This window comes from Acipenser ruthenus, chromosome 56, assembly GCF_902713425.1.
Source record: "Acipenser ruthenus chromosome 56, fAciRut3.2 maternal haplotype, whole genome shotgun sequence".
NCBI classification, from domain to species: domain Eukaryota; kingdom Metazoa; phylum Chordata; class Actinopteri; order Acipenseriformes; family Acipenseridae; genus Acipenser; species Acipenser ruthenus.
Genome location: NC_081244.1, coordinates 2,510,569 through 2,537,538, shown reverse-complemented (window position 1 = coordinate 2,537,538; position 26,970 = coordinate 2,510,569). Strand labels below are relative to the sequence as shown.

The 26,970-nt window shown below is 39.1% G+C and overlaps 1 protein-coding gene across 6 annotated transcripts in view; it reads left to right on the top strand.

Moving 5' to 3' along the window:
* The window catches only part of LOC117967713 (kyphoscoliosis peptidase-like), a 47,965-nt gene that overhangs the window by 20,072 nt on the left and 923 nt on the right, over nt 1-26,970 (top strand). For 2 of the 6 annotated variants that reach the window (XM_059017414.1, XM_059017413.1), the window contains exons 2-6: nt 14,245-14,276; nt 14,827-14,886; nt 23,146-23,251; nt 24,323-24,440; nt 24,846-25,016. In XM_059017414.1, coding sequence (XP_058873397.1) covers nt 14,250-14,276; nt 14,827-14,886; nt 23,146-23,251; nt 24,323-24,440; nt 24,846-25,016 — 482 coding nt within the window. In that variant the 5' untranslated portion in view covers nt 14,245-14,249. Of the gene's footprint in view, nt 1-13,256; nt 13,456-14,074; nt 14,142-14,244; nt 14,277-14,826; nt 14,887-21,194; nt 21,354-23,145; nt 23,252-24,322; nt 24,441-24,845; nt 25,017-26,970 lie in introns of those variants that run through there. The other 4 variants (XM_059017409.1, XM_059017412.1, XM_059017410.1 and 1 more) reach the window with 4 other exon arrangements.

Below are 26,970 nucleotides of genomic sequence, written 5' to 3'. Positions count from 1 at the left end.
ACAAACCCCCTCTTCATGTGCAGGGCTCCTGCCCTGCTACAGGCACTGAAAGCAAGAGAGAACAAGTGGGTCTTGAGAGTTGATTTGAAGCGAGTGACTGTGGGAGTTACAAGCATTAAAGCTGGTAGAGTTCCAGAGAGTCGGGGCAATGAAGCTAAAACAGCGCTCTCCGAGTGTGGTGCTATTTTGCTTGGGTATAACAAGCAAGCCAGAGTCTGAGGACCTCAGCTTGCGTGCAGGGACATAGTGGGTCAGCAGGTTGGAGAGATACTCTGGACCTGCGTGATGAAGGGCCTTGTAGGCAAGCAGAGAATTTTGAAAATAATCCTAAACTTTACAGGTAGCCAGTGCAGCTGGGCAAGACAGGGGTAATGTGATAATGTTATTTAGATCTGGTAAGGAGCCTAGCAGCGGCATTTTGAACCAGCTGCAGTTGGTTTATGGCATGTGACAGGAGACCACCATAGAGAGAGTTGCAGTAGTCGAGTCGAGAGCAGATGAATGCATGACAGAGTATCTCTGCATCCGGGAGGGAAAGGTAGGGACGGACCTTTGAGATGTTTCAGAGGTGGTAGAAGGAGGATTTGACTACAGAGGAGATTTGGGCTTCAAAGGAGAGGTTACTAACCAGAAGTACATCAAGGCTTTGTACAATGGGGAAGGCAGCAGCAGACAGTTTCCAAGGTTCAAGGAAGAAATAGTGAGATTCTTGAGTTGCATTTTCTATCCTACTAGAAGTTCATATTTGTTAGTGTTGAGCTGAAGAAAATTGGCAGACATCCAGGCCTCAATGTCTTGGATGCAAGCTGAGAGCTGGACCATGGCAGAGGGACATCCAGGGTCGAGTTTTAGGTAGAGCTGGTTGTCATCTGCATAGGACTGAAACATGAGGCTATGTTGGTGGATGAGGTGATCCAAGGGAAGCATGTAGGTATTGAAGAGAAGAGGCACAAGAACAGATCCTTGAGGGACAAAGCAAATGACCGGGTTTGCGTCCACACTGCTTCTATCATAGAAAACTCACTGCATGCATACAGATAGGTAAGAGGACACCCAAGAGAGACAGGTTCCAGAGTTCCCTGCATACTTCTGAAGTTGGACAAGAAGAATGCTTCATGGAGCTTAAAGACATGGACACCCCCTCCAGTTTCTTCTTTGGCTTGGAAAGGAGGAGAGCAGACAGCCGGCAGATGCACTGCGTCCAGACGCCTTGCGGCAGGGAGCTGTACAGCCGGGAGGAGATCAGCAGAGAGGCAGTAAAATTATATTCTGAACTATACAGCAAAGAGCCATGTGACCAGAAGGTTACGGACCTGCTGCTCCAGGATTTGTCCACCCTGAGCAACGAAGAACAGCACCAATTTGATAAGCCGTTAACATAACAAGAGCTGACCACTGCTGTTACACAGCTTTCAAATGGAAAAGCTCCTGGCATTGACTGTGATTGGTGAGGACTTTTTGCAGGTGCTGGGAGAGAGCCTCCAAGATAAAGAACTGCCCCTCAGCTGCAGGAGGGCAGTAATCACACTGCTGCCCAAGAAAGGAGACCTGTGCTTGCTAAAAAAAAAAAAACTGGAGACCTGAATCGCTTTTATGTTCTGATTTTAAAATAATTACAAAATGTCTGGCCAATAGACTAAAAATGTGTATAGGAGCTGTAATTCACATGAACCAAACTTACTGCATACCGGGACATTCCATTTTTGATAATTTGTTTTTAATTCGAGACTTTTTATCAATGGCTAATACATGTGATTTGAATGTTGGGCTGGTTTCTTTAGATCAGGAGAAAGCGTTTGACAGGGTCAACCACACATGCCCATTTAAAACCCTGGAAGCCTTCGGGTTTGGCCCTGTTTTTATTTCTTACATCCAGCTTTTATATTTGAATGTTTTTAGCATTTTAAAGATTAACAATGGGCTGAGTCAGCCCTTCCCAGTGTGCAGGGGTATTAGGCAGAGCTGCTCCCTGTCTGGAATGCTTTATTCACTGGCCTTAGAGCCCCTGCTGCACCTGCTGAGGGGTCGGCTGGTTGGCTGGGCAGTGCCCTCCTCACCCTCCCCTGTCACAGTGAAGGTGTCCGCTTATGCAGACGATGTGAACGTGTTTGTGTGCAGTGACAGAGACATCAAGGCACTACAGCAGAGCCTGCACACATTCCAGAGAGCCTCTACAGCAAGAGTTAACTGGGCAAAGTGTGACACCTTCCTGTCAGGCAGCTGGCATGATTGCACCCACCTTGTCCTGCCCGAGGCACTGAGATGGGACAGGACAGGCATACAAGTGCTGGGGGTGTTTTTCGGAGTGGAGATATATATGCAGAAAAACTGGGAGGGCCTAGTGGACAGGGTGAGGGGGCGGCTGCAGAGATGGAGGGGACTGCTGGCTCAGCTGTCCTTTAGGGGAAGGGTCCTGGTGATCAATAGTCTGGTGGCCTCCATGCTGTCGCACAGGCTGGTGTGTCTGGACCCTCCCCGAGGCATGGTGCAGGAGATCCAAAGAGTACTGTTGGAGTTTTTCTGGAGCGGGAGACATTGGCTGAGGCCAGTGGTCCTGTATCTCCACACTGATGAAGGGGGGCAGGGGCTGGTCAGCATTGCCAGCAGGGTGGCAGCCTTCAGACTGCAGGCACTTCAGAGGTTCCTGTATGCTGTGGAGGAGGCTCATTGGAAGAGGCTGGCTTGTTTTTTCCTCAGCAGAGTAGGGGGGCTGGGGATAGACAAACACCTGTTTTTAATTGAGAGTACCAAACTAGCTAAAGTAGGTCTCTCTTCTTTTTACTTGAGTGTTTTAGATGCCTGGAGGGCAGTGAGGGTAAAAAGAGATGAGGGTCCCTGACAGGCAGGGTCCTGTTGGAGGAGCCCTTATTTTTCAATCCCCTCTTCCCTGTGCATTTTTTTCAGTCATTGACTCTCTGTGCCAGCTTTGTGAGGGCAGGAGTGACCAGGCTGAGACACCTGATCAACTTTGAGCACACCTGCTGGCTGACTGCTACACAGCTCGCTGGGCTGGCACTCAGAGACTGGCAGAGAAAATGGTCAGTGAACTGAGGAGTTCTCTTTCTCCCTGAGTTCAGGGAGGCTGTGAGGGAGGAGATGTCCAGCGGCACAGGGCAGAGACAAGACTTCATCTTACCAGGGCTGCTAGTGTGTCCAGCAGTAGGTGAAGGAGAGGAGGATGTAGGAAACGAGGGAATGCTATTAAACTTAGACACAGTTAAAGACCTAACTCTTCATACAGCAGAGAGTAAGAAGATTTACCAGATGTGTGTGAAGGCATCACATTCCCACCAGTTGCGGGGTTGGTGGATTCAAGGTGGAGGGCATGTCTGGAGGTAAAGGAGGGGTGCAGGCCAGTATGAAGGGTTCTGTATAACCTGCCCCTCACCAAGAGAGCGGGGGACCTGCAGTGGAGGATCCTGCACTGTATTGTGTCCACCGGCAGGTTTCTCCACAGTTGATGCTAGCATTAGCTCAGAGTGCTGTTTCTGCTCTGCAGAGGAAACAGTGTTTCACATGTACAGTGAGTGTGTCAGACTAGGACCACTCTTCCATCTTCTACAGGAGCACCTGCAGGTCCTAGGCAAGGAGTTCATGAAAGAGCTTTTTATCTTTGGGGTTCCCTACAGTTTTAAAAAGAAAAACAGGTGTGTTTTAATTAATTTTAAAATAGGTCAAGCAAAATTGGATATTTTAAAATCCAGAAAGAACAGTATCTCTGGGGCTGGGCTGACTGATGTTGTGGTGCAGTTCAGGGTGTTGGTGGTCAGCCGGATAAGAGTGGATTTTGAATTTTTTAAACTCAATAATAACCTGGAGGACTTCCAGGAGAGGTGGTGTGTGGGAGACGCCTTGTGTGCTGTGAGTGAGGAGGGAGAGCTCCAGTTTTTGTTCTAGTTTTTAAATTTATTTTTATTGTTTTACAGTGTTTTTATTAATTTTGGCTTTAAACTGTTTTAAACAAAAAGAAAACACTGTGTTTTTTTAATTGATTTTTTACGATCCTTTTTTGTTTAAAATCTATTTTTAGGAGAACATGATGTATTTTAAGATTTTTTTAATATTGATAAATCTTAATTTTGTTGTGTTTTACCTTTATTGATTTTTAATGGATTTTAATTGGAATGTTTAATAAAGGATCTTAAAAGTCAAAAAGTCTCACTCTCTCTAAGAATACATATTATAAAATATATCACTTATTGTGGGTTCAGTTTAAATATGGCTTTCCGTAAGGCACATCACATTGACACAGAAATTATTATTATTTATTCCTTAGCAGACGCCCTTATCCAGAGTGATTTACAATTGTTACAAGATATCACATTATTTTTACATACAATTACCCATTTATACAGTTGGGTTTTTATTGGAGCAATCTTGGTAAAGTACCTTGCTAAAGAGTACAGCTGCAGTGTCTCCCACCTGGGATTGAACCCATAACCCTCCGGTCAAGAGTCGAGAGCCCTAACCACTACTCCACACTGCTGCCCTACGAAATGTGTTCTATATATATTGCATATGCGATTTCTAATTTTGGCCAGCTGGAGGAGTTTTTTAAGATGATGAACACGCATACCATATTTCCCCAGTTTCCCTTGGAATGTCCCTTGTAGCCAGAGGAAAGTGTTTACATTGAAGAACAGAAAGTAAAATGAACATACACACGCGATAGTGCAAAGTTGTGTGTAAAGAGATTTAAAATGTTAAACCCTTATGGATACACACCCACTTCTAAGTAAACAGAAAGATTAAAAAAAAATGATTTTTTTTTTATAATTTATCAGTACAGGTGATCTTTGGCCACTTCATTATACTGTTCAATTGTTTCAGTTGAGTTTTAGCCAAAGGGTACAGCACGTGATTTACAGTAAACCGATGCTGTTACAATACTGATTATCTCTAGTTCATAGATTCTGATCTTTATTTTCCAAAAGTGCAAAACTGTTCAAAGGACGGCACAGTTAATGATATTTCAAAGCTGGCTCACATGGGATAGGCTTTGGCACATTTCATAGTCCTTGTTCCTAGTCCTGTCTTCGTAATTTAAATACGTCATTTATTCTTTGTATTTTGAAATGCTGTATTACAGGAGACATAACTAATCCTTATCGAATGACCTCCAGGTCTGGAGTTTCTCACCCCTGATTTATAATACATTTTAAAATATTTGAGATCTGATTCTACATATTTTGGTTTACTAAATATGTTTCTTTTCCATGTAGGTGAAAATGAAAGAAAAGATGATGCAGTCACATGGTCCTTGCCTTTTACTTTCTCTTTGAGATTGCGGTCACTTGAGACAAATAGGTACTTTCCTCTTATGTCATGATAATATGCTCTTCCAATGAACGATCGCTTTTACAGTAACAACGTAAAATACATCAGGCATCATTCTATTACCAACTGTGGCATGTATTCACATAGACTGTAACATACCGAGATGTAAATTCATGACTTGTCATTGAATTAGAACTGATATACATTTGAAATTAATATTAAAAGCTTTTTGCAGTCTTACTTGCAGCATTTCTTTTTTACATGACAATGTTGCTCTCTGCACAGGAGCCTTTAAGACATTTATTGAAACTGACCCAAGTCCTTTTATTGTAGGGTACCAGGATCTGGAATCCCAATGAAAGTGAATGGAAGAGAGATTGCACTTGTTACATAGTTCTTGTTATCAAAGCCTATAATTTAAATATTTTCCTGATCTTAGATACTGATAAAAAAGATGATTTTAGATATCAGTGATTATATTTCTGATATCAATATGTATCAATATATCAAAATATAAGGTATAAACGGGCTGTGCGGTTCCAATGAAATATACCACGTCTTTAACAACCCCAGAAGTGGTATATATCATCGGAACCACAAGGCCCAATATGGTTTATACCACTTATAAGTGGTTTTTACAGCTAACAGTTCACAGAGAGATTTGGACCGATCACCTCAGTAGCTACAGGCATGAGCTCACTGCTGCCAGGAATCATATACATGGGACACGCTAAACCAAATAATCTCTTCAAAACCATTGATCAAATCCTGCATCCATCCATAGATAACTCCATCTCCCATTCAACCTCCTCTCCTCTTTCTTTCAAAATCGACACCATTTATTCTATTCTCTCCTGCCACAAACCCAGTACAGTACTTGACCACACTGAGTCCCCTCTGATTGCCCCTCCTCCTCCTCCTTGCTCACCTCGCTATACTTTAAAGGGATCTACCATCCCCGAACTAATCTTTATGTATCAACACAAACCCCGACTCCGGCCGTCGGCGGTTTTGGCAGCTTCTTTTGGCTCTGATCCCGGTTTACCATCACGGCGATCGGAGGATTTCAGCAACTTATTTCTCTCACTATGCTCGGGTAGCGTGGACGATCTTCAGCCCGTTGTCCGTGGCTTTGCAGCAGCCCCGAGGTGAACAAACAGGACCTCTTTATACCTGACGCCGTGCTGGAACACACCTACCCGCTGATCATCCACAGCTGGCAATCACACACAGCAGGCAGGCTATCCCAGGAGCGTCAGGTACTGCAATAAATTAAATAACAACAATTACACACAACACTATTTACAATGCATACACACAAACCCCCTCTTCATGTGCAGGGCTCCTGCCCTGCTACAGGCACTGAAAGCAAGAGAGAACAAGTGGGTCTTGAGAGTTGATTTGAAGCGAGTGATTGTGGGAGTTACAAGCATTAAAGCTGGTAGAGTTCCAGAGAGTCGGGGCAATGAAGCTAAAACAGCGTTCTCCGAGTGTGGTGCTATTTTGCTTGGGTATAATGAGGACCTCAGCTTGCATGCAGGGACATAGTGGGTCAGCAGGTTGGAGAGATACTCTGGACCTGTGTGATGAAGGGCCTTGTAGGCAAGCAGAGAATTTTGAAAATAATCCTAAACTTTATACAGGTAGCCAGTGCAGCTGGGCAAGACAGGGGTAATGTGATAATGTTATTTAGATCTGGTAAGGAGCCTAGCAGCGGCATTTTGAACCAGCTGCAGTTGGTTTATGGCATGTGACAGGAGACCACCATAGAGAGAGTTGCAGTAGTCGAGTCGAGAGCAGATGAATGCATGACAGAGTATCTCTGCATCCGGGAGGGAAAGGTAGGGACGGACCTTTGAGATGTTTCAGAGGTGGTAGAAGGAGGATTTGACTACAGAGAAGATTTGGGCATCAAAGGAGAGGTTACTAACCCGAAGTACAGCAAGGCTTTGTAAAATGGGGGAGGGCAGCAGCAGACAGTTTCCAAGGTTCAAGGAAGCAATATTGAGATTCTTGAGTTGCGTTTTCTATCCTACTAGAAGTTCATATTTGTTAGTGTTGAGCTGAAGAAAATTGGCAGACATCCAGGCCTCGATGTCTTGGATGCAAGCTGAGAGCTTGACCATGGCAGAGGGACATCCAGGGTCGAGTTTTAGGTAGAGCTGGTTGTCATCTGCATAGGACTGAAACATGAGGCTATGTTGGTGGATGAGGTGATCCAAGGGAAGCATGTAGGTATTGAATAGAAGAGGCACAAGAACAGATCCTTGAGGGACAAAGCAAATGACCGGGTTTGCGTCCACACTACTTCTATCATAGAAAACTGACTGCATGCATACAGATAGGTAAGAGGACACCCAAGAGAGACAGGTTCCAGAGTTCCCTGCATACTTCTGAAGTTGGACAAGAAGAATGCTGTGATCTATGGAGTCAAAAAGCAGCAGTTAGGCCCAGGAGGACAAGCACAGAGAGAGCAGCAGCATCAGCATTAAGCAGAAGCTTGTTTACAATCCGGAGCAGAGCAGTTTCAGTATTGTGATGCGGCCGGAAGCCAGACCGCAGAGATTCAAGCAGATTGTTATCTGTAAGATGTTTCATCAGCTGGCTTGCTACAGCCCTTTCAAGAGTTTTGGAGAGAAATGGAAGATTGGATATGGGACGGAAGTTAGATAAGACAGCAGGGTTTTTTGAGCACTGGCGTTACTTGGGCAGGAGGGACCAGGCCTGGAACCAGAGACAGGTTGAGAGTGTGCATAATGGAAGGAGCAAGGTTAGAAGCACAGAGATGGACAAGATTTGTTGTCCAGGGGTCCAAGGGTCACGTGGCAGTAGTTGATTTCAACAATAGGATGGAGACATCAGTAATGGAGAGAGAGGAGAGAAGGAAGAGAGAGCAGGAGGGGCAATCAGAGGGGACTCAATGTGGTCAAGTACTGTACTGGGTTTGTGGCAGGAGAGTATAGAATAAATGGTGTCCATTTCCAAAGAAAGAGGAGGATGAATGGGAGATGTATTTATTGATGGCTGGATGCAGGATTTGATCAATGGTTTTGAAGAGATTATTTGGTTTAGCGTGTCCCATGGATATGATTTCAGAGAAGTACTTCACCCTGGCAGCAGTGATCGCACGCCTGTAGCTACTGAGGTGATCGGTCCAAATCTCTCTGTGAACTGTTAGCGGCAGAAACCACTTAAAAGCGGTATAAACCATTTTGATATATATACCACTTCTTGGGTGGTTAAAGGCGTGGAATATATCATGGGAACCGCACAGCCCTTCATGGTTTATACGTTATATTTTGATATATTGATACAAATTGATAGTTTATATCAGAAATAAAATCACTGATATCTAAAAACATTTTTTTTTAATTAATATCTAAGTTCAGGAAAATATTTAAAATATACGTTTTGATAACAAGAACTATGTAACAAGTGCAATCTCTCTTCCTTTCACTTTCATTGGGATTCCAGATCCTGGTAGCCTACAATAAAGGGCAGCAGTATGGAGTAGTGGTTAGGGCTCTGGACTCTTGACCGGAGGGTTGTGGGTTCAATCCCCAGTGGGGGACACTGCTGTTGTACCCTTGAGCAAGGTACTTTACCTAGATTGCTCCAGTAAAAACCCAACTGTATAAATGGGTAATTGTATGTAAAAATAATGTGGTATCTGTATAATGTGAAATAATGTATAATGTGATATCTTGTAACAATTGTAAGTCGCCCTGGATAAGGGCGTCTGCTAAGGAATAATAAAAAAATAAAAATAAAAAGACTTGGGTCAGTTTCAATAAATGTCTTAATGGCTCCTGTACAGAGAGCAACACTATCATGTAAAAAAGAAATGCTGCAAGTAAGACTGCAAAAAGCTATTAATATTAATTTCAAACTTATATCAGTTCTAATTAAATAACAAGTCATGAATTTACATCTCGGTATGTTACAGTCTATGTGAATACATGCCACAGTTGATAATAGAATGACGCATGATGTATTTTACGTTGTTACTGTAAAAGAGATCGTTCATTGGAAGGACATATTATCATGAGATAAGAGGAAAGTACCTATTTGTCTCAAGTGACCGCAATCTCAAAGAGAAAGTAAAAGGCAAGGTCCATGTGACTGCATCATCTTTTCTTTCATTTTCGCCTACATGGAAAAGAAACATATTTAGTAAACCAAAATATGTAGAATCAGATCTCAAATATTTTGAAATGTATTATAAATCAGGGGTGAGAAACTCCATACCTGGAGGTCATTCGATAGGATTAGTTATCTCTCCTGTAATACAGCATTTCAAAATACAAAGAATAAATGACATATTTAAATTACGAAGACTGGACTAGGAACAAGGACTATGAAATGGGCCAAAGCCTTTCCCATGTGAGCCGGCTTTGAAATATCAATAACTGTGCTGTCCTGTGAACAGTTTTGCACTTTTGGAAAATAAAGATCAGAATCTATGAACAAGAGGTAATCAATATTGTAACAGCATCGGTTTACTGTAAATCACGTGCTGTTGCCTTTGGCTAAAACTCAACTGAAACAATTGAACAGCTACAATGAAATGGCCAAAGTTCACCTGTACTGATGATAAAGTAAAAAATTAGTTTTTTTTAAATATTTCTGATTACTTATAAGTGTGTGTGTGTGTGTGTATATATATATATATATATATATATATATATATATATATATATATATATATATATATATATATATATTATACATACACACCATCACAAAGCACTTTACAAGATAGTGAGGAACAATGCATAATACATTCAATACAGTGAAATACAGGGCAAAGCACATTAAATACAAACAGGAAAAAAAATGCAAATACATTAAATACAAGGCTATGATGTGAATTCTAAACATTGTGTATACGTGTTTCATACAGAATCATACGAATAACATGGAGTGAAAAACCTGAAATAGCAATTTAGACAACAGCTAATAACAGATGTCAGGCTTAAACGGTATTGAAAACAAGAGTGAACAATTGGGTATTGAGAGTTGATTTGAAGCAAGGGACTGTGGGAGCTACACGCACTAAAGCTGGGAGAGAGTTCCAGAGAGTTGGGGCAATGAAGCTGAAACAGCGCTCTCCGAGTGTGGTGCAATTTTGCTTGGGTATAACAAGCAAGCCTGAGTCAGAGGACCTCAGCTTGCATGCAGGGACATATCAATAACCGTCCTGTCCTGTGAACAGTTTTTCTCTTTTGGGAAATAAAGATCAGAATCTCAGAACCAGAGGTAATCAATAGTGTAACAGCATCGGTTTACTGTAAATCACGTGCTGTTCCCTTTGGCTAAAACTCAACTGAAACAATTGAACAGTATAATGAAGTGGCCAAAGTTCACCTGTGCTGATGATGAATTTTAAAATAAAACTTTTTTTTTTCTTTTAATCTTTCTGTTTACTTAGAAGTGTGTGTGTGTGTGTATATATATATATATATATATATATATATATATATATATATGTGTGTGTCTGTGTGTCTGTGTGTGTGTGTGTGTGTGTGTGTGTGTGTGTGATTTTTTTTCAAAGGCATTTGTATCCATAGGGGTTTAACATTTTAAATCTCTTTGCACACAGCTTTGCTCTATCGCGTGTGTATGTTCATTTTACTTTCTGTTCTTCAATGTAAACACTTCCTTTTGGCTACAAGGGACATTCCAAGGGAAACTGGGGAAATATGGTGTCTGTGTTTACCATCTTAAAAAAAACAACTCCAGCTGGCCACAATTAGAAATCCCATATGCAACATATATTGTTTTAGATAACAGAGAGCAGAACCAGGGGCCACAGTTAGAAGCTGAAGAAGGGCAAATTCAGAACTGAAGCGAGAAGTAACTTTTTCACAGAAAGGGTGGCGAACCATTGGAACAGGTTACCGGACAAATTTTATCAAAGCTGAGACTCGGATCTTCCAAGACGAGACTGAATGCTGCCATGAACATTAATATATAACCCTTTCCATGACCACTAGAAGAACTTTAGCTAGCCTGCCCGGAGGAAGGACGATCTGTTTAGCCATGGATTCCCAGAGGTTTTATTTCCCCTAATAATCTGTTAGAGGTTTTGTTTTTCTTCTCCTGAGATCAAATGAATCACACTAGCATCAAAGCGAACGAGCATAGAGGGGCAAAATGGCCTTTTCTCAATCTGAAATTCTTAGAACAACATAAGACATAAGAAAGTTTACAAACGAGAGGAGACCATTCGGCCCATCTTGCTTGTTTGATTGTTAGTAACTTATTGATCCCAGAATCTCATCAAACAGCTTCTGGAATGATCCCAGGGTGTCATCTTCAACAACATTACTGGAAAGTTGGTTCCATACCCTCACAATTCTCTGTGTAAAAAATTGCTTCCTATTTTCTGTTCTGAATGCCCCTTTATCTAATCTCCATTTGCTGCAACAGTGTTTGCCACTCCTCCTATTTATGTGTTGTCTGCAAATTAAACAAGTTTGCTAACAATACCAGAATCTAAATCATTAATGTAGATTAGGAATAGCAGAGGACCTAATACTGTTCCCTGTGGTACACCACTGGTTACCTCGCTCCATTTTGAGGTTTCTCCTCTAATCAGTACTTTCTGTTTTCTAGATTTTAACCACTCCCTAATCCATGTGCATGCATTTCCTTGAATCTCTACTGCGTTCAGTTTGAGAATTAATCTTTTATGCGGGACTTTGTCTAAAGCTTTCTGGAAATCTAAATAAACCGTGTCGTATGCTTTGCAATTATCCATTGTCGATGTTGCATCCTCATAAAAGTCAAGCAAGTTAGTTAGACACGATCTCCCTTTCCTAAAACCATGATGACTGTTTCCATAAGTTTACATATAATAGAAGATAGGCTTATTGGTCTGTAGTTACCTGGTTCGGTTTTGTCTCCCTTTTTGTGGATCGGTATTGCGTTTGCAATTTTCCAGTCTGTCGGTACAACCCCTGTGTCAAGAGACTGTTGCATGATCTTGGTTAGCGGTTTGTAAATAACTTCTTTCATTTCTTTGAGTACTATTGGGAGGATCTCATCCTGCCCAGGGGATTTGTTTATGTTCTTATCACCATGACCTGTATCCACTGCATGCACATGGAAAAATGTGGAAATACACAGATTCCACTATATACCCCCAGATTTTAATACCCCAAATTGCTTGTGCTAAAATGTGTATAGTATTTCCAGACCAAGGTTGGACAGAGAGAATGATAGACAAATAGGGAGCCACCATTCACCCCCCGAATATGTTCTATTTAATAGCTTGGCAGATGTTTATATATTTTTTTGTCCAACCCATGAACATTGTAGGAACATTTATTTAGAAATTAGTAAATAGATTAGACTTTAGAGAGATGTTAGGATTTAGTATAGAATGAAGTCAGCATTTAGAATGTTTTTTGTTAATCTTGGGAAAGACAGACAAATGGAGATCTGTGAAAGCTGCTTCCATGAGATCTCAACAGGCTTTATGACTATTGTCTCCAGTAAGAGGTGTACTAGAGAGGTGACACCTCTGACACAATAGGTGTCTCTCATGGTGTAAACATCAAAGAACTCTAGGAAGTTCTCTCTCTCTTTCCTCCCATCAAAGATTTAGGACAAAATAGCATTTGAAATTAGATGCACAAACCATGTAGGATGTGAACCTTTTGATGTAAGGATTGTAAAAACTTGTGATTGGTTTTAAGGAAAAACATAATGTCACAAAAAAACACATTTAAACTAGAAAATGCTCAATGTTCTTTGTATTACTCTGATTCATGCTTGGAGAGAGGATACCTGCAAACTGTCACCATGTAACCTTTAAGATGTCTGGTTGTAACTTTGCAACTCAGAACTTTTATCTTCAATAAACTACACTTATCTGGACTCTTTAGCTTCTTCTTTTATTGCTTATCACAACAAACATGCCTCTGCAATCGTGTTTAGACCTTTACCCTGCTGGTAGAAGCTGCCAAATATGATGGAAATCCCCAGCATCAGTGCTCCTCCTTTGTAATAAACAGTCTTGAATATATGTAAATGTTCTCATGTAATTTACTTTCAATCTCCGACAGTACATTGCCCATTGTAGACCAAACTGATAGCAGGTAAGGTAACAATTACATTAACTGCACATTTGGAAATATTCTGATTTCAGAGTTTTCCTGCGAATCAAGACAGGTAAGTGGAGTTTTCACTTTGATAACTTCACTGTTTGATGGTTTTCATTTTTCTGACTTACGAGAAACTTCAGAGTCATTGCACTGCAATTAGTAAAACAGATGCCGCTGTTAGTTATAATGCTAAAGAAGTGCAAAACTACAGATAAACATTGCTATTGAGGAATAAAACATAGCTTGAGTTTTTAGGGATAGTTTAGTTTAACCATGCTTATAAAAAGTAACTATACTATACGCTTTGATATAAGTCATGACTGTATGGGTACTGCCTATTTTACTATTAGATTTAAATTTAAGTTTCCTGGAAAAGTTGTTTTATAGTTGAAATGTAAATGTGACAAACAGAAAGATTCTGCATTTGATTCCATTGTTAAAGATTTTGCTCATGAAGAGTGAGGAACAATGACACAAGGTGTAGAGAATTAGCTGGCTGCAAAACCTACCATTCTGAAATTGAATATAGTCCTGGTTTACACTAATCCTTGATGTGAACTTGTTTTGAAATGTCAGCAAACAGGTTGTCTGCAGTTCTGCACTTCTGAGAAACAAAGATCTTGAGGTAGCCAATACCGTAAATCACGTGCTGTTCCCTGTGGCTAAAACTGAAACAATTCAACAGCTATAATGACGTGGCCAAATTTCCTGTTTTGAGAGAGAAAAAAAAAGCTTAAACAATTTTAAAATCCTTTAAGTATTGAAACTTCTATAATGGATGTTCTTCACTAATTTTTCCTTAATAAAATCATCCTTTTGGGTTTTAGTTACTGATCGTCTGTCATTTTGTTTTCAGATAACATGAATACCAGCCGGGAAATCAAGCACGTAGGTTTCTAAGAGTTTGCATTTGTTCTTGTTCTCTTTGTACTGGCTGCCATATTACGTACTAGTGTTAGGAAATTACATGCTGTTTTAAATTGATTAGTATATTTAATCAAAAATATATAGCGTACAGCACAGCAAGCTGTCACGTCAGTAAATGTATTTTGTTTTAAATTGTTTAAACGACCTGCTTCCCTTAGTCCGGGGAGGGGGGTTGGGGGGTGGTTAGCGGGTGATATGGGGGACCACATTTCGTACAAGGTGGGGACCTTTTTTCAGACACTTCTGAGTCTGAGAGGGGACAGAAAGTTCAGGAACAGCAGTGTAAACTATGAAATCTATAGTGTGGTGCTTAAATCTACACATGCATAAAAATACATTGAATAAATCAATTCAAAATGACTTAGATGTCCAACACAACAATTAGCAGACCAGTGATAATATTTAGTGAAACTGACTTAAAAAAAAAAAAAAAACTTGATTATTTTTACTGATCTCATTAACATTTATTATAAACTATGTACTTATGTTCTTATTTATTTATTTATTTTAGAAAGAAAGTTTCATCGATTGGGGTCGATTTTTCCTGAAGCATGATGACGTCTCTGCTAAGGTACTGTAGGTGTGCTGTCCTTGAACTTGTTTACTATTCCTTGTGATGATGTAGATATAGTGACACTAGTCTGTATGTCACCTTGAGAATCACTTCTCCAATTCTAATTAAACTTTGCAAGGAAATTCTCTGCTACATTTTTTTTACAATATCAGAATGCTGTGATGTTTTGCCTCATGAAGTGTGGACTTATGCTCTCCACAAATCCGCCCTTCACACTCTGTCTCAAACTCACAGGCAGTTTCACACTGGTAAACTAGGTCCCTATAAAGAAATCCCAGGTTTCATCAAAACCCTCCTGCTGACTGGTTGCTTCTTTGTGACTTGACACACTGCCCATGTTTATAGTCTACACTGTAGAGGTGCAGAACTTCAATGCAAAATTAGCCACACACCATTTCTCTAAAGAGAGACTGTGGCAAAGTGGTTAACAGTGTGCAGGTGCAGGTGACCAATGAACAGACAATTATTATCCAGGTGCAAAGTTGTTTAGTGATTTGTATGTCTTGTGCCTGACGGCAAAACAAACAGTAAACAATAAATGTTGTTCAGTAATACAGTGGCGTGTATTATTTAATTTGTAATCCCCGTGTTTGTCCTTAAATAATAGTCCTGTTTATTATACACCCACACAGAACACAAAACACTTACACAAGTCCGGTTAGTGTGTGAATTAGTGCTGGTGGTGCAAATACAGTTTCTTCGTGATACAAGTGCAGTGCTGTTCAGGGTTTGTGCTGGCCCTTGGCGACAGCTCCGGAACATGTTAGCCGTCTAATAATAACAAGACACAATTAGACAAACAAACAAAACACTCACGATACGTATACACAAATCCTCAGGTCCTTCCGGGTTCTTTTTCAATAACCAAAACGATGAGTTAATGTACCGAAGCTCAGCCCCTTTTCTAAATAACCGACTTCCTATTAACCCTTGGAACAAAGTGTCAGACCAAGCAGTCCAGGGTACTCTGTTCTTGTTACTTAGCGCCTTCACAGGTCGGGAGGGAGATTTACCACCAAGAATCATTGTCTTTCTGTCACCCAACCTTATCTTATGTAACAGGCTAAAACCGCTGTGCAAAGAAGCAACCAAGCAGCATGTACAGTAGGTTTTTAATAAATCTGACACTATGGGCCTTAGTCTCTTATGTGACTAAATGACTAGTTATGTTTATTTCAGGCAGGAATAGTCAGGGCTGGTATAGGCGCAGTTTTCATAAATGACTAAGTGTTTATAAAGGAGTTTACGCGTTTAAATCACTTATGCTAGTCTAGATGACTAAATTCTCTCCTACAGGTAACATTGGATTTAGACGTGTCAATTTAGGTGCGATTTTCGAAACCTGTAGTCAAAAACAAGCTGATTGACTAGGCAGAATATTAATTAGGAGGTTAATAAGCAGCCGGGGCTCAGATTCGCTTATATTTAATTGTTTAAGCATTTAAAAAAAAGAGCAGCTTGCAAAAAAAAATCTTGTTGATAAAAACGTGTACTTGCCTTAATTTGTTTTTCTTTTTGTAAGCAATAAGGCACGACAGGGTGCATGATATCCTCTAATATCACGACACCCTGAGGTACGTTGCAATCACGAGGCACAGCTGAGTGGCTTCAACCACCCAGGGTGTGCTGATATTAGGGCAGCAGTGTGGAGTAGTGGTTAGGGCTCTGAACTCTTGACCGGAGGGTCATGGGTTCAATCCCCAGTGGGGGACACTGCTGTTATACCCTTGAGCAAGGTACTTATTGCGCTTAGAAAAAGGGTCTACTAACTAAATATGAAAAAATAACAGTTTTTAAATAACAAAAAAGTCATTTTTTATTAAATATCCTTCCGCCTATGAGTGGCCTTAGAAAAATTAGTCCCTTAGAACTTTTTAAAAAATAAAGTGAAAAAAAAAAAAAAAAAAAATATATATATATATATATATATATATATATATAGTAGCATGCATGGGGGAAGGCAGTAGTAGGGCTGGTAGGGGACGAAATCACACACAAAGACATAAGCCCGATATACTCTCCTTGCAAAGGAGCCGGCTCTTTTGTACAGCGGTATCGGTGCTATGCTTTAGTGCGAGAGGTCCTGAGTTCGCGCCCGCCCTCCGCCTGTGTGTGGATTGCCTCGCCCTGTGTGATGCGAGATCGATACTATATATATATATATATATATATATATATATATATATAAACAAAATCATGTTTTATACATTGAATTGATTAAAAACAAGAGGAGCTATTTATAAATGTTGAATTGAACATTGCCACTGAAAGCACAGTTTTGAAGATTTAAAGGCATTTTTCCCAGATATTCCTTCCAAACAGCAGGTGGCGTTGTCTGAGGAAGTGCAGGATGCGGTTTGGTTTCACTGGGGTACATTCATTATAATCATGTACTTTTTCAAACAGTACGGGGTAGAGAAGATTGCCAGGGATGGAGTTATGAAACCTTTTTTTTTTTTTTTTTGGTTTGATTTCTTATAGTTATTGTGATTCTCGGTTTGCTTATTATATTTTACAGTAAAATATTCCTGGTTATTTTCATCACAACACAGACAAACGAGTCTGCCTTTAATTTAAGAGCGCACACCCTCTTTGTTTGACACATAGGAGTTTTTTTTAATCGTCCTGTGAGATCTGGGGTAGTGCAGGAGGTGTCCGTACTAGATGATGCGATACCGCTTCACAGGGCAACACACTTAAAGACGTTGTTTGCATTTTGAAATACCCACTTTTCAAACTGATTTGCGGTTTATGGCTGGACTGTTTAAAACGGTTCAGAGGGTCACTAAATTAAAGATTCCCGTCCCTCTGGCTACAGACACTGGCATAAAACTCCAGGAGCAAAGTATTTAGACCAGGCAGAAGAATTACATTCAATTGTTTAATGATTTTTGTTTAAACCAGTCCAATAGAACACCCGATGTCCACACAGCGAGTGTTTTGTTTCCTTTTCAGAAGCGGAGCTTCTGTAAGATTGTTTTTCTATTTTTCACAACTTGAATTAGTGCCATTACCAATTCAGACCCAAAATCTCATTTATAGTTTGGTTTCCAAAAAAGGCTAAAATGTACATAAATGTGGTTAGTCATGTTTATTAAAAGAAATTTCAGTATGGCTGCTATTTTTTTCCTTTTTCCAAAAATTCTAACAGCGTATGGAAATCTACTAGCAAATTGCCCCTTTTTTGGAAAGAAGCGTCAACCCGTGGTGATATGTTGTAATACCAACACCCCCATGTGACCTGTTTTAACCAATCAGAATAGAGTATTTAAAAGACCCTTTGAAAGGGTTAAATGTATTAAATAGGCATATTTAATATATTTATTCACTCTCTTAAACAAAGCAGTAGTCACTTCAGTCACTCTTTTAGACACGCAAGACATAAGAAAATAAGAAAGTTTACAAACGAGACGAGTCCATTCAGCCTATCTTGCTCGTTTGGTTGTTAGTAGCTTATTGATCCCAGAATCTCATCAAGCAGCTTCTTGAAGGATCCCAGGGTGTCAGCTTCAACAACATTACTGGGGAGTTGGTTCCAGACTCTCACAAATCTCTGTGTAAAAAAGTGCCTCCTATTTTCTGTTCTGAATGCCACTTTATCTAATATCCACTTGTGACCCCTGGTCCTTGTTTCTTTTTTCAGGTCAAAAAAGTCCCCTGGGTCGACATTGTCTATACCTTTTGGGATTTTGAATGTTTGAATCAGATCGCCGCGTAGTCTTCTTTGTTCAAGACTGAAAAGATTCCGTTCTTTTAGCCTGTCTGCATACGACATGCCTTTTAAACCCGGGATAATTCTGGTTGCTCTTCTTTGCACTCTTTGTAGAGCAGCAATATCCTTTTTGTAACGAGGTGACCAGAACTGAACACAATATTCTAGGTGAGGTCTTACTAATGCATTGTAAAGTTTTAACATTACTTCCCTTGATTTAAATTCAACACTTCTCACAATATATCCGAGCATCTTGTTGGCCTTTTTTATAGCTTCCCCACATTGTCTAGATGAAGACATTTCTGAGTCAACATAAACTCCAAGGTCTTTTCCATAGTTCCCTTCTTCAATTTCAGTATCTCCCATATGATATTTATAATGCACATTTTTATTTCCTGCATGCAATACTTTACACTTGTCTCTATTAAATTTAATTTGTCATGTGTCTGCCCAGTTCTGAATGCTGTCTAGATCATTTTGAATGACCTTTGCCGCTGCCACAGTGTTTGCCACTCCCCCTATTTTGTGTAGTCTGCAAATTTAACAAGTTTGCTTACTATACCAGAATCTAAATCATTAATGTAGATTAGGAATAGCAGAGGACCTAATACTGATCCCTGTGGTAAACCACTGGTTACCTCGCTCCATTTTGAGGTTTCTCCTCTAATCAGTACTTTCTGTTTTCTACATGTTAACCACTCCATAATCCATGTGCATGCATTTCCTTGAATCCCTTCTGTGTTCATTTTGAGAATTAATCTTTTATGCGGGACTTTGTGAAAAGCTTTCTGAAAATCTTAATAAACCATGTCGTATGCTTTGCAATTATCCATTGTCGATGTTGCATCTTCAAAAAAATCAAGCAGGTTGTAGGTGTATCTTTATGAGAATTCGCTGCATTGTCTCTCAGATGTTGTGTGAATCAGATTTGCAACAATTTAAAAGATATTCACATTTTATCATGTAATCTTTTATATATCAATATTCTTGGGGACTGATTTAACAAGCGTTTATCGTATGCAAAACATCATTATCGTGCAGAATTTTGTCCACGTCTTATTTAATATTCCTATTTCTGTGCAGAAAACAAGGATTTAATGATGTTTACGTATGCAAAGCAGTTTGTGAAACACAGATAATGAGCTGTCATATATTCATGAGGTATCCACGACTCACCGCTGTCAGAAAGCAGAGGGACGGCGGGCAGACAGATATTTAAGGTCCTTTATAGCCACGACGTGTAAATGCGACACTATGATGTTTTTTGGGCTAATTGTAAGTAGACTAAGATACAAAGAAAATATGCTGAAATAATTTAGTTTCAATTTAAAATATGTATTATCTATGTGACGACTACAACGCATCAGCATGGTTTGTTTTGACTTTTGTATTACATGTAGGGCAGACTAAAAAAGAACAATTCTGCTAGGTATTCATTTGATTGTACTACTGTACTGTTTAAGTCTGTTGTAGCCTACATATCTACATGTTTACACAATGCAATATGTAATATGTAACATGCCCTCATATCTATTATGCTATTAGGCTAAACAAACATAAATCGATTGAAAACATACCCATACATATATAGTACTTTAATTAATGCCGAAATAAATATGCAGTATATATATATATATATATATATATATATATATATATATATATATATATATATATATATATATATATATATATGAATAACAAACAAACTAAACTAAAAATAAAATAAATGCATAAGTTCCATTTGTGATGAAAATGATGCACGTAATAAAGGTAATTGAGTATAACAAAACTACTGACAACCGACATTTAAATACCTTTATTGATTTAACAGTGTAAGCACATTTCAACTGTTTGACACAATGTTACAAGATTCATCACAGTTGTAATTAACCATAGTTACAATGTACATTTATATGTAGGTTCTTTCTGGGAGGTTACGTTGTAACAGTGAATCTTGTAACATTGTGTCAAACAGTTGAATTAAGTTCAAATTCTGGGACCGATTTATACAGGTTTATATTTATAATTGAGCCAAAACCGACCCTGACCCGAGACCCGACCTGTAACATTTTTATTATTTAAGAAAGATGATCTTTAGTACTAAAAATATTAGTTTACAATACCTGTTGAATGAGTTTTCACAACATCCCTGCTTGACCACAATTCTGAAACAACACTTTTTTGTCCTATTGTAGGAACTTTTGTTGCATTTGCACTTTTATAAAGTAGGCTACATGAATACTAGATTATGCTTCAGTTAACTTACTTTCAGATAAAATATTTTTACCCCTGTTAACCAGTTAGCAAGCTCCTGAATAAAGTGCGCAACTTCAGACCTGTTGCCACCCGCCATTGTATGCCAAATAGAGTTTTTCCGACCGGTATTTTTGATTCTAATTAGTAAGTAAATCTAGCGTGACACTGTAGCGGTAGCTAAAAGATTAGCTGCATTACTATGTGTTTAAAATGAAAGGGACTGTGCCTTTAAGGATCCTCCCAGCTCCACCCCCTAGAGTGCAGAGGTCATTCTTACCAGCACAAAAGAAATGTGTGTGTGGGTGCACTCCCTCTTCCTGATTCAGCAGACAAGCAGTGCAGTGCAGAGCAGTGCAGGAGAGCTAGTCACAGAGACCAGGTGAAACCAACCAACTCAGCTAAAGTTTATCGGATATCCCAAAAGAAGCTAGGAAGGTTCCAGTGACAGTGTTAGCCGGCAGGGAAGTCCAGGAGCCACAGCTTAAGGAGTCGGGTAACTAAGTAAACCAGGAGTTGAGAGACAGTTTGCTTTATTTAAGAAGGCCTTAAACTAAATCGTTCAATGAGCTCATGGACTGTTGTGACTGCGAATTAACCACGTCCTACACTGGAAGAAGGCTAACTCTGGACTTAGTGAAATTACAGAGACTAAACCGATTTTATTTAAAGTTATATGCTTATTTGCAAACATTTGTGTTGTTGTGTAAAGCATAGGAAACATAGACTGATTTTAAGGAGCAGTGCCTTTTGTTTAATTTATTTTAGAATTATTAAAGGGGCAGTTTTGCTGTAAAGTTCTAAATAAAATTAAGAAATAATTATCAGTGGCAGCTGCAAGTTGGAAACAGTCTAAACAAGTGAAACTCTTAATGTAATTACTCTTTCAATGATAAGGCTTACTGGGGATATCAGTGCACTGACTAGGTTAGTGGGATTTTATGGGGTTAATGTCTCATGGAATGTAACTAAGTGTAACCTGTGACTCCCAGTTTCTGCTCTGAACCAACACACACACAGAGACAAATAAATTGTTTATTTGGCGTTAACTCCTTGATTTATTATTAAGCCACTTAATAATTAAAGTAACGGGGTTAAGTTAATAAAGAATTAATAGAATAACACACCTGATGTCATTATAGGTTAATGATAATAGAGAATACTGACACAGACAGGGAGGTGTTACAACACTTTGGGAAATACCATGCGCAGTCATCTTAATTTTCCTCTCGCAATTCTACCCAAATTACCGCCGATTAGAAATGTCTTCATATTTCCAAACTTTTTGTTTTTTTGACGTTGATGCACCTGCACTATCGCTCTACAAACCAATCCATTTTACAGCATGTACTGAACAAGGGTACAATGCGGCAGGAACAGACTGCCACTGATTCGTACTCAAAATTGCCTGGGATTGAGTCTCTGCTTTATTATTAGGCACAGTTTTCCAGACTGTCATAGGTAAACTAAATACAAAAATTAAAAAAAAAACAAGTCAAATTCACATTTACATGTATTTGTATATTATTATTATTATTATTATTATTATTATTATTATTATTATTATTATTATTGCTACAATTACTGTATTATTAGAATGCTCACCTCCCTGTTTGAGAACCACTGTTTCAAACAATAGCGACAAAAGTCTCAACAAGTAGAAACATTGCAACTGGAAAACTTCTAAAAGCCTAATAACAGACGTGTAAATGCTTTGAGAATCACACACAGGGGTTTGTCAGCTCATTTAACCAGCCGTCAATAATTAAAATAGACTGGCGATTAAATACCTGGAAGCACATCAAATTACACGTTTGAAAATTGCACACACACAAGTCACTCATCTAAAAGACTAAAACCACAGCTTATTCATGCTTAAACCCCTTAGTCATGTATGAAAATAGCCCCTATATGCATAACTATGGTACAGCTACAGAGCTGGGAAACAAACTTGGTTCGTATTGCGCTTGAAGTAAATCTGAAACAGAAGCAGTCATGGCAGCCATCAGAAACTGTCCTATCCTCTGTTTTTAGGAAGCTCAAATGAGAACTGGCACCGATGATCGGGTTTGGATAAAGCTTTGTAATGGTGGCACTGCCTCCACCATTAAACACAAGGTTGTCTCAGCTTGTTTCTGTAAAGCCACTGTAAGTGGTTTTGCCCACAAAACAGATGGTGCCTCAAGCTTCTCAGCAAAATACAAAGATGGTGTTTGTCCAGGGATATGAAAAAGAGCAGCAACATTTAAGTTAGAAAGATTCAAAGAATAATTCTCTTTCCTTAACAGGTTAAAGATACAAGTATTGAAGACGTGGTCACCAAAGTGTGTCCTCCTGGAACTTTAGAGCATCAGAAGGTCAAAGCAATCTTTAATTGGGTCTGTCACAACATTGGTAAGCATGAATCCTCTATAAATACATTAGTGTAAAGCAGGCTACTGTAATAGATACGTTACCATCCCCATTACACAGACTCTGGTAAATGTATAGTTTTAACATGAAATTACATGTACACTACATGACAAAAGAAAATGTCAAACTACCTGGTATATGTTTTGGGGTAAAAGGTGTAGATCAGGTTTGGTATAAGAAAGAACAAATATATAAAATAAAATAAAAAAATATTTTACAAATTACTTTGGTACAATTAAATGAATTATATTTATGTTTTAATATAAAAAGGAAAATATTGAAGTGTTAAATTAAATAATGTGTAATGTGTCTAAGTTATTTTGGTAATTGTTGGTATATCCTGGAGGAGGAGTTAATCTGGTACAGGTATATCACTGGAAAATGTGTTTAGATAGGCAGAAGGACTGATGTAGCCTCTCTGCAGTGATCTGGTTATTATGGTCTGCAATTATTTTATTTTATTTATTTGTATCATTTAGAATCTGCAATTATTTTACCCCCTGAATTTCTCCCCAATTTGGAATGCCCAATTATTATTTTTCTCCTCACCGTGACAATTCCTCACACAGCTCAGAGGACCTGAAGGTACCATGGGCGTCCTCCAATCCCACCAATTAACAGACAATTCTGGTACAATGTCTGCTTCTTTGTACTGTAGTCGTTATAACAAGTGTCCTCTGAATCTTGCGCTCCAAGCCGGTTTCCTTTTTAAAAGTTTTGATTACAATTACCCTTCTGCTTTCTGACTGTGTGCTGGAAACATCACATCCACTCGGCAACTCTACAACTACCTCATTGAGTAAATCCTTCCACACCCACCCCACAGCGTGTTTTGGACAGTGTTGGGAGTAACTGGGGAATGGGGCATGTATTACTTGTTGTAGCCCTTATTTTGTCACTAAATATCTTGGAATCGTTAAATAGATGATTGACTGTGGTGAGGAAAGCATTGTCTATTATACCCTGCCTCCATCATGTGGTACCAGTCTTGACAGTCATAATTGCAAAAAGGCCTCTAACTAACCTATTGCATGTTTTATATATCAACATTAGAATATGACCTGGAAGCCTTAAAAAATACCGAGCTGAGATCCACGGACCCTGCAGAGATATTTAAGAGACGCAAAGGAGTTTGCTCTGGCTACTCGTGCCTGTTTAAGGAGATGTGCAGGTAATCATCGTTACAGAATACTGCTGTTTCACAAGGCATAAGCAAATGGTGGCCCTACAGCCTCTGGCAAGAGTTTCCACTTTCTAGTCTAACTTCTCTATTGAGCCATATTTTAAACTGAAAATAAGAAACCAAGTTAATGATCACACATTATAACATGTCTTTTAATTTCATTGAAACAGGGCCTAGATGAATGGCTATAAGAAACTTGCAGCTGTATGTTTTCACTAGCACATTAATGTAAATGCAAATTATACCGCTGATGAGCGACCAATGTTCATTGATATTATATTTTTTAAAATGCATTGCATCATTTTGGAAGTATTTTAGTATATGCCTCATAAAATCAGTATTATTTACTGTATCATGCTAGAGTCCACATTAACCTAGTAGTAATATTTTCAGAGTTGCCGGTTTGGAGTGTGTTCAGATCAGTGGAGGTTGTGGAGAAAATAAAATCAAAGGGAAATCCCGGCACAGCTGGAACGCAGTCCGCATTAATAAGGAGTGGAAACTTCTGGACCCCACCTGGGCGGCTGGCTATGTCAACAGCGACCGGACAAAGTTTTTCTTTGAGTGAGTTCTTCAGACTGTTTGTTTTTAGTAAAATCATTGAATATATATTTATAAAGCATGTAATCATGTGTGCATCATGTCACCTGCAGTGAGGACTATTACATGTATTACTTATTCATCAGATTACTTCATTATGTTAATTTGTTCCTATTATAACAATCTATTTAATGATGTGTAAAGATCGAGGAGTTACTATGAACACATGAACACCTTCACCACACAAGGTAAGTTTAATCAATAGCAGCAATTTATTTGATATAGGAAGAAATAAAAACAGAAATCACATTAGGTAGACTAATACTCAAAGTACATTCTTTCTATCACATATACTAACAGTCTTGGCCACTCAAAATGAGGAACTACAGAAAAATGTGCAAATGCACTGTACTCAGAATACACACTCTTAACACTCCTCGGCTTGGGAGGTACCGTTCTGAGAAAACCACAGGTCCTAAATTACAATGACACAAAGACCCCACTATACACCACTATACACCACTCTAAATTGTGGCTAACAATTGTTCACTAACAATTAGCAAGTATACTTTTAAAGTAATCACTTCATATAACATCGCTGCAAATAGGGTTCAATCCCTTGCTGTTACGGAAAAATCTTTTGTAAGTTCAGTAGAAAAACATACTGATTTATAAGCTGTGACTCAAAATAAATACAATAACCTGACACTGTTCACTTTTGAACGTTGTACAATCTTATATGAATTGTGCAAATGCACAGAGGAAAGAAAACACACACACAGAGGCCCACATGTAAGGTACTGGGAAGCTTATAGCACGACTGCTTTAATGGTCGAGTGGTGGATCGCTATGATGACATTATTACACTGAATTATTCATACAAATTGAAAATCTATATAGTGATCAGGGGTGTACAGTGGTGGGGGAATCGGGTGTTCAAACCCCCCCATTCAATTTCTGCGTTTTAAAGTGGTCAGATTTTTCTTTATATATGTGTATGTAATGGGCAGTGCAGTGAGATACACTGGTGATACACATCGTCCTGTGTCAGTGAGATGAGATGAGATGAGGCGAAAAGCTTTAAAACCACGAGTGAAGACGAGCCCAGCTCTTTAGCATTGTGGTTAGACACTCACCTGGGTTTATGCTCAACACCACGCTGTTACATACATACATACATACATACATACATGCATGCATATATACAGTATATAAATAAATATACATTTTGTTATGCTAGAACAAACAAAAAAGGAAATCTGAGAAAAGACAGTAAAAACTGTATATACAAGATCGCCACAATTAACATCAAGAGGGAATGATGGGGTGAAGAGTGTTATAAAAGTAGTTATTTCCTGCCCCTGAGATACGGGGTTATTTCTTAAGAGCCTGTGCGTGTGTGTGTGTATGTGTGTGTGTGTGTTTCAGTGTAAGTGCGTGTGCGCGTGTGCGAGTGTTCTGTTCTCTTCATTGTTAATGTTGAAGGCACACGACCTGCATGGCAGTGCTAGGATCTTTGATTCCAGCAGCACCACCTGGTAACATAGTCCCTCAGTAATCAGGAGAGTATCAACGCACAGATCCTTTGTTTGTGAAATTCCTCTATGAAAAACATACCTTTTAATTTGAACTTTTTTGTTTCATGTAGCAAGTTTAAATCTGAACACATTCCGAAAAAAAAAAACTGCGTACGCCACGGAAAGTGATTGTTTAAATCATACATTCTCAGTATAACTGACAACATTAATTATTGCTCAATAATTTGTATCAAAAATATATTAAGGGTCAGTGCCTTCTCTCTAATCTAATAGTGTAGTTGTCCATAATGTCACTTTATTATTGATAGTTCCATTACATTTTAGTAAAGCCTTGACTTTAAAGACATTGGGTTGTGCGGATCTACCATTAGATGGCATGAAAGCACTTAATGTGATTCGGATCAGTGAACCGTTTGATAATCCAATGGTTCAAAGGGTTC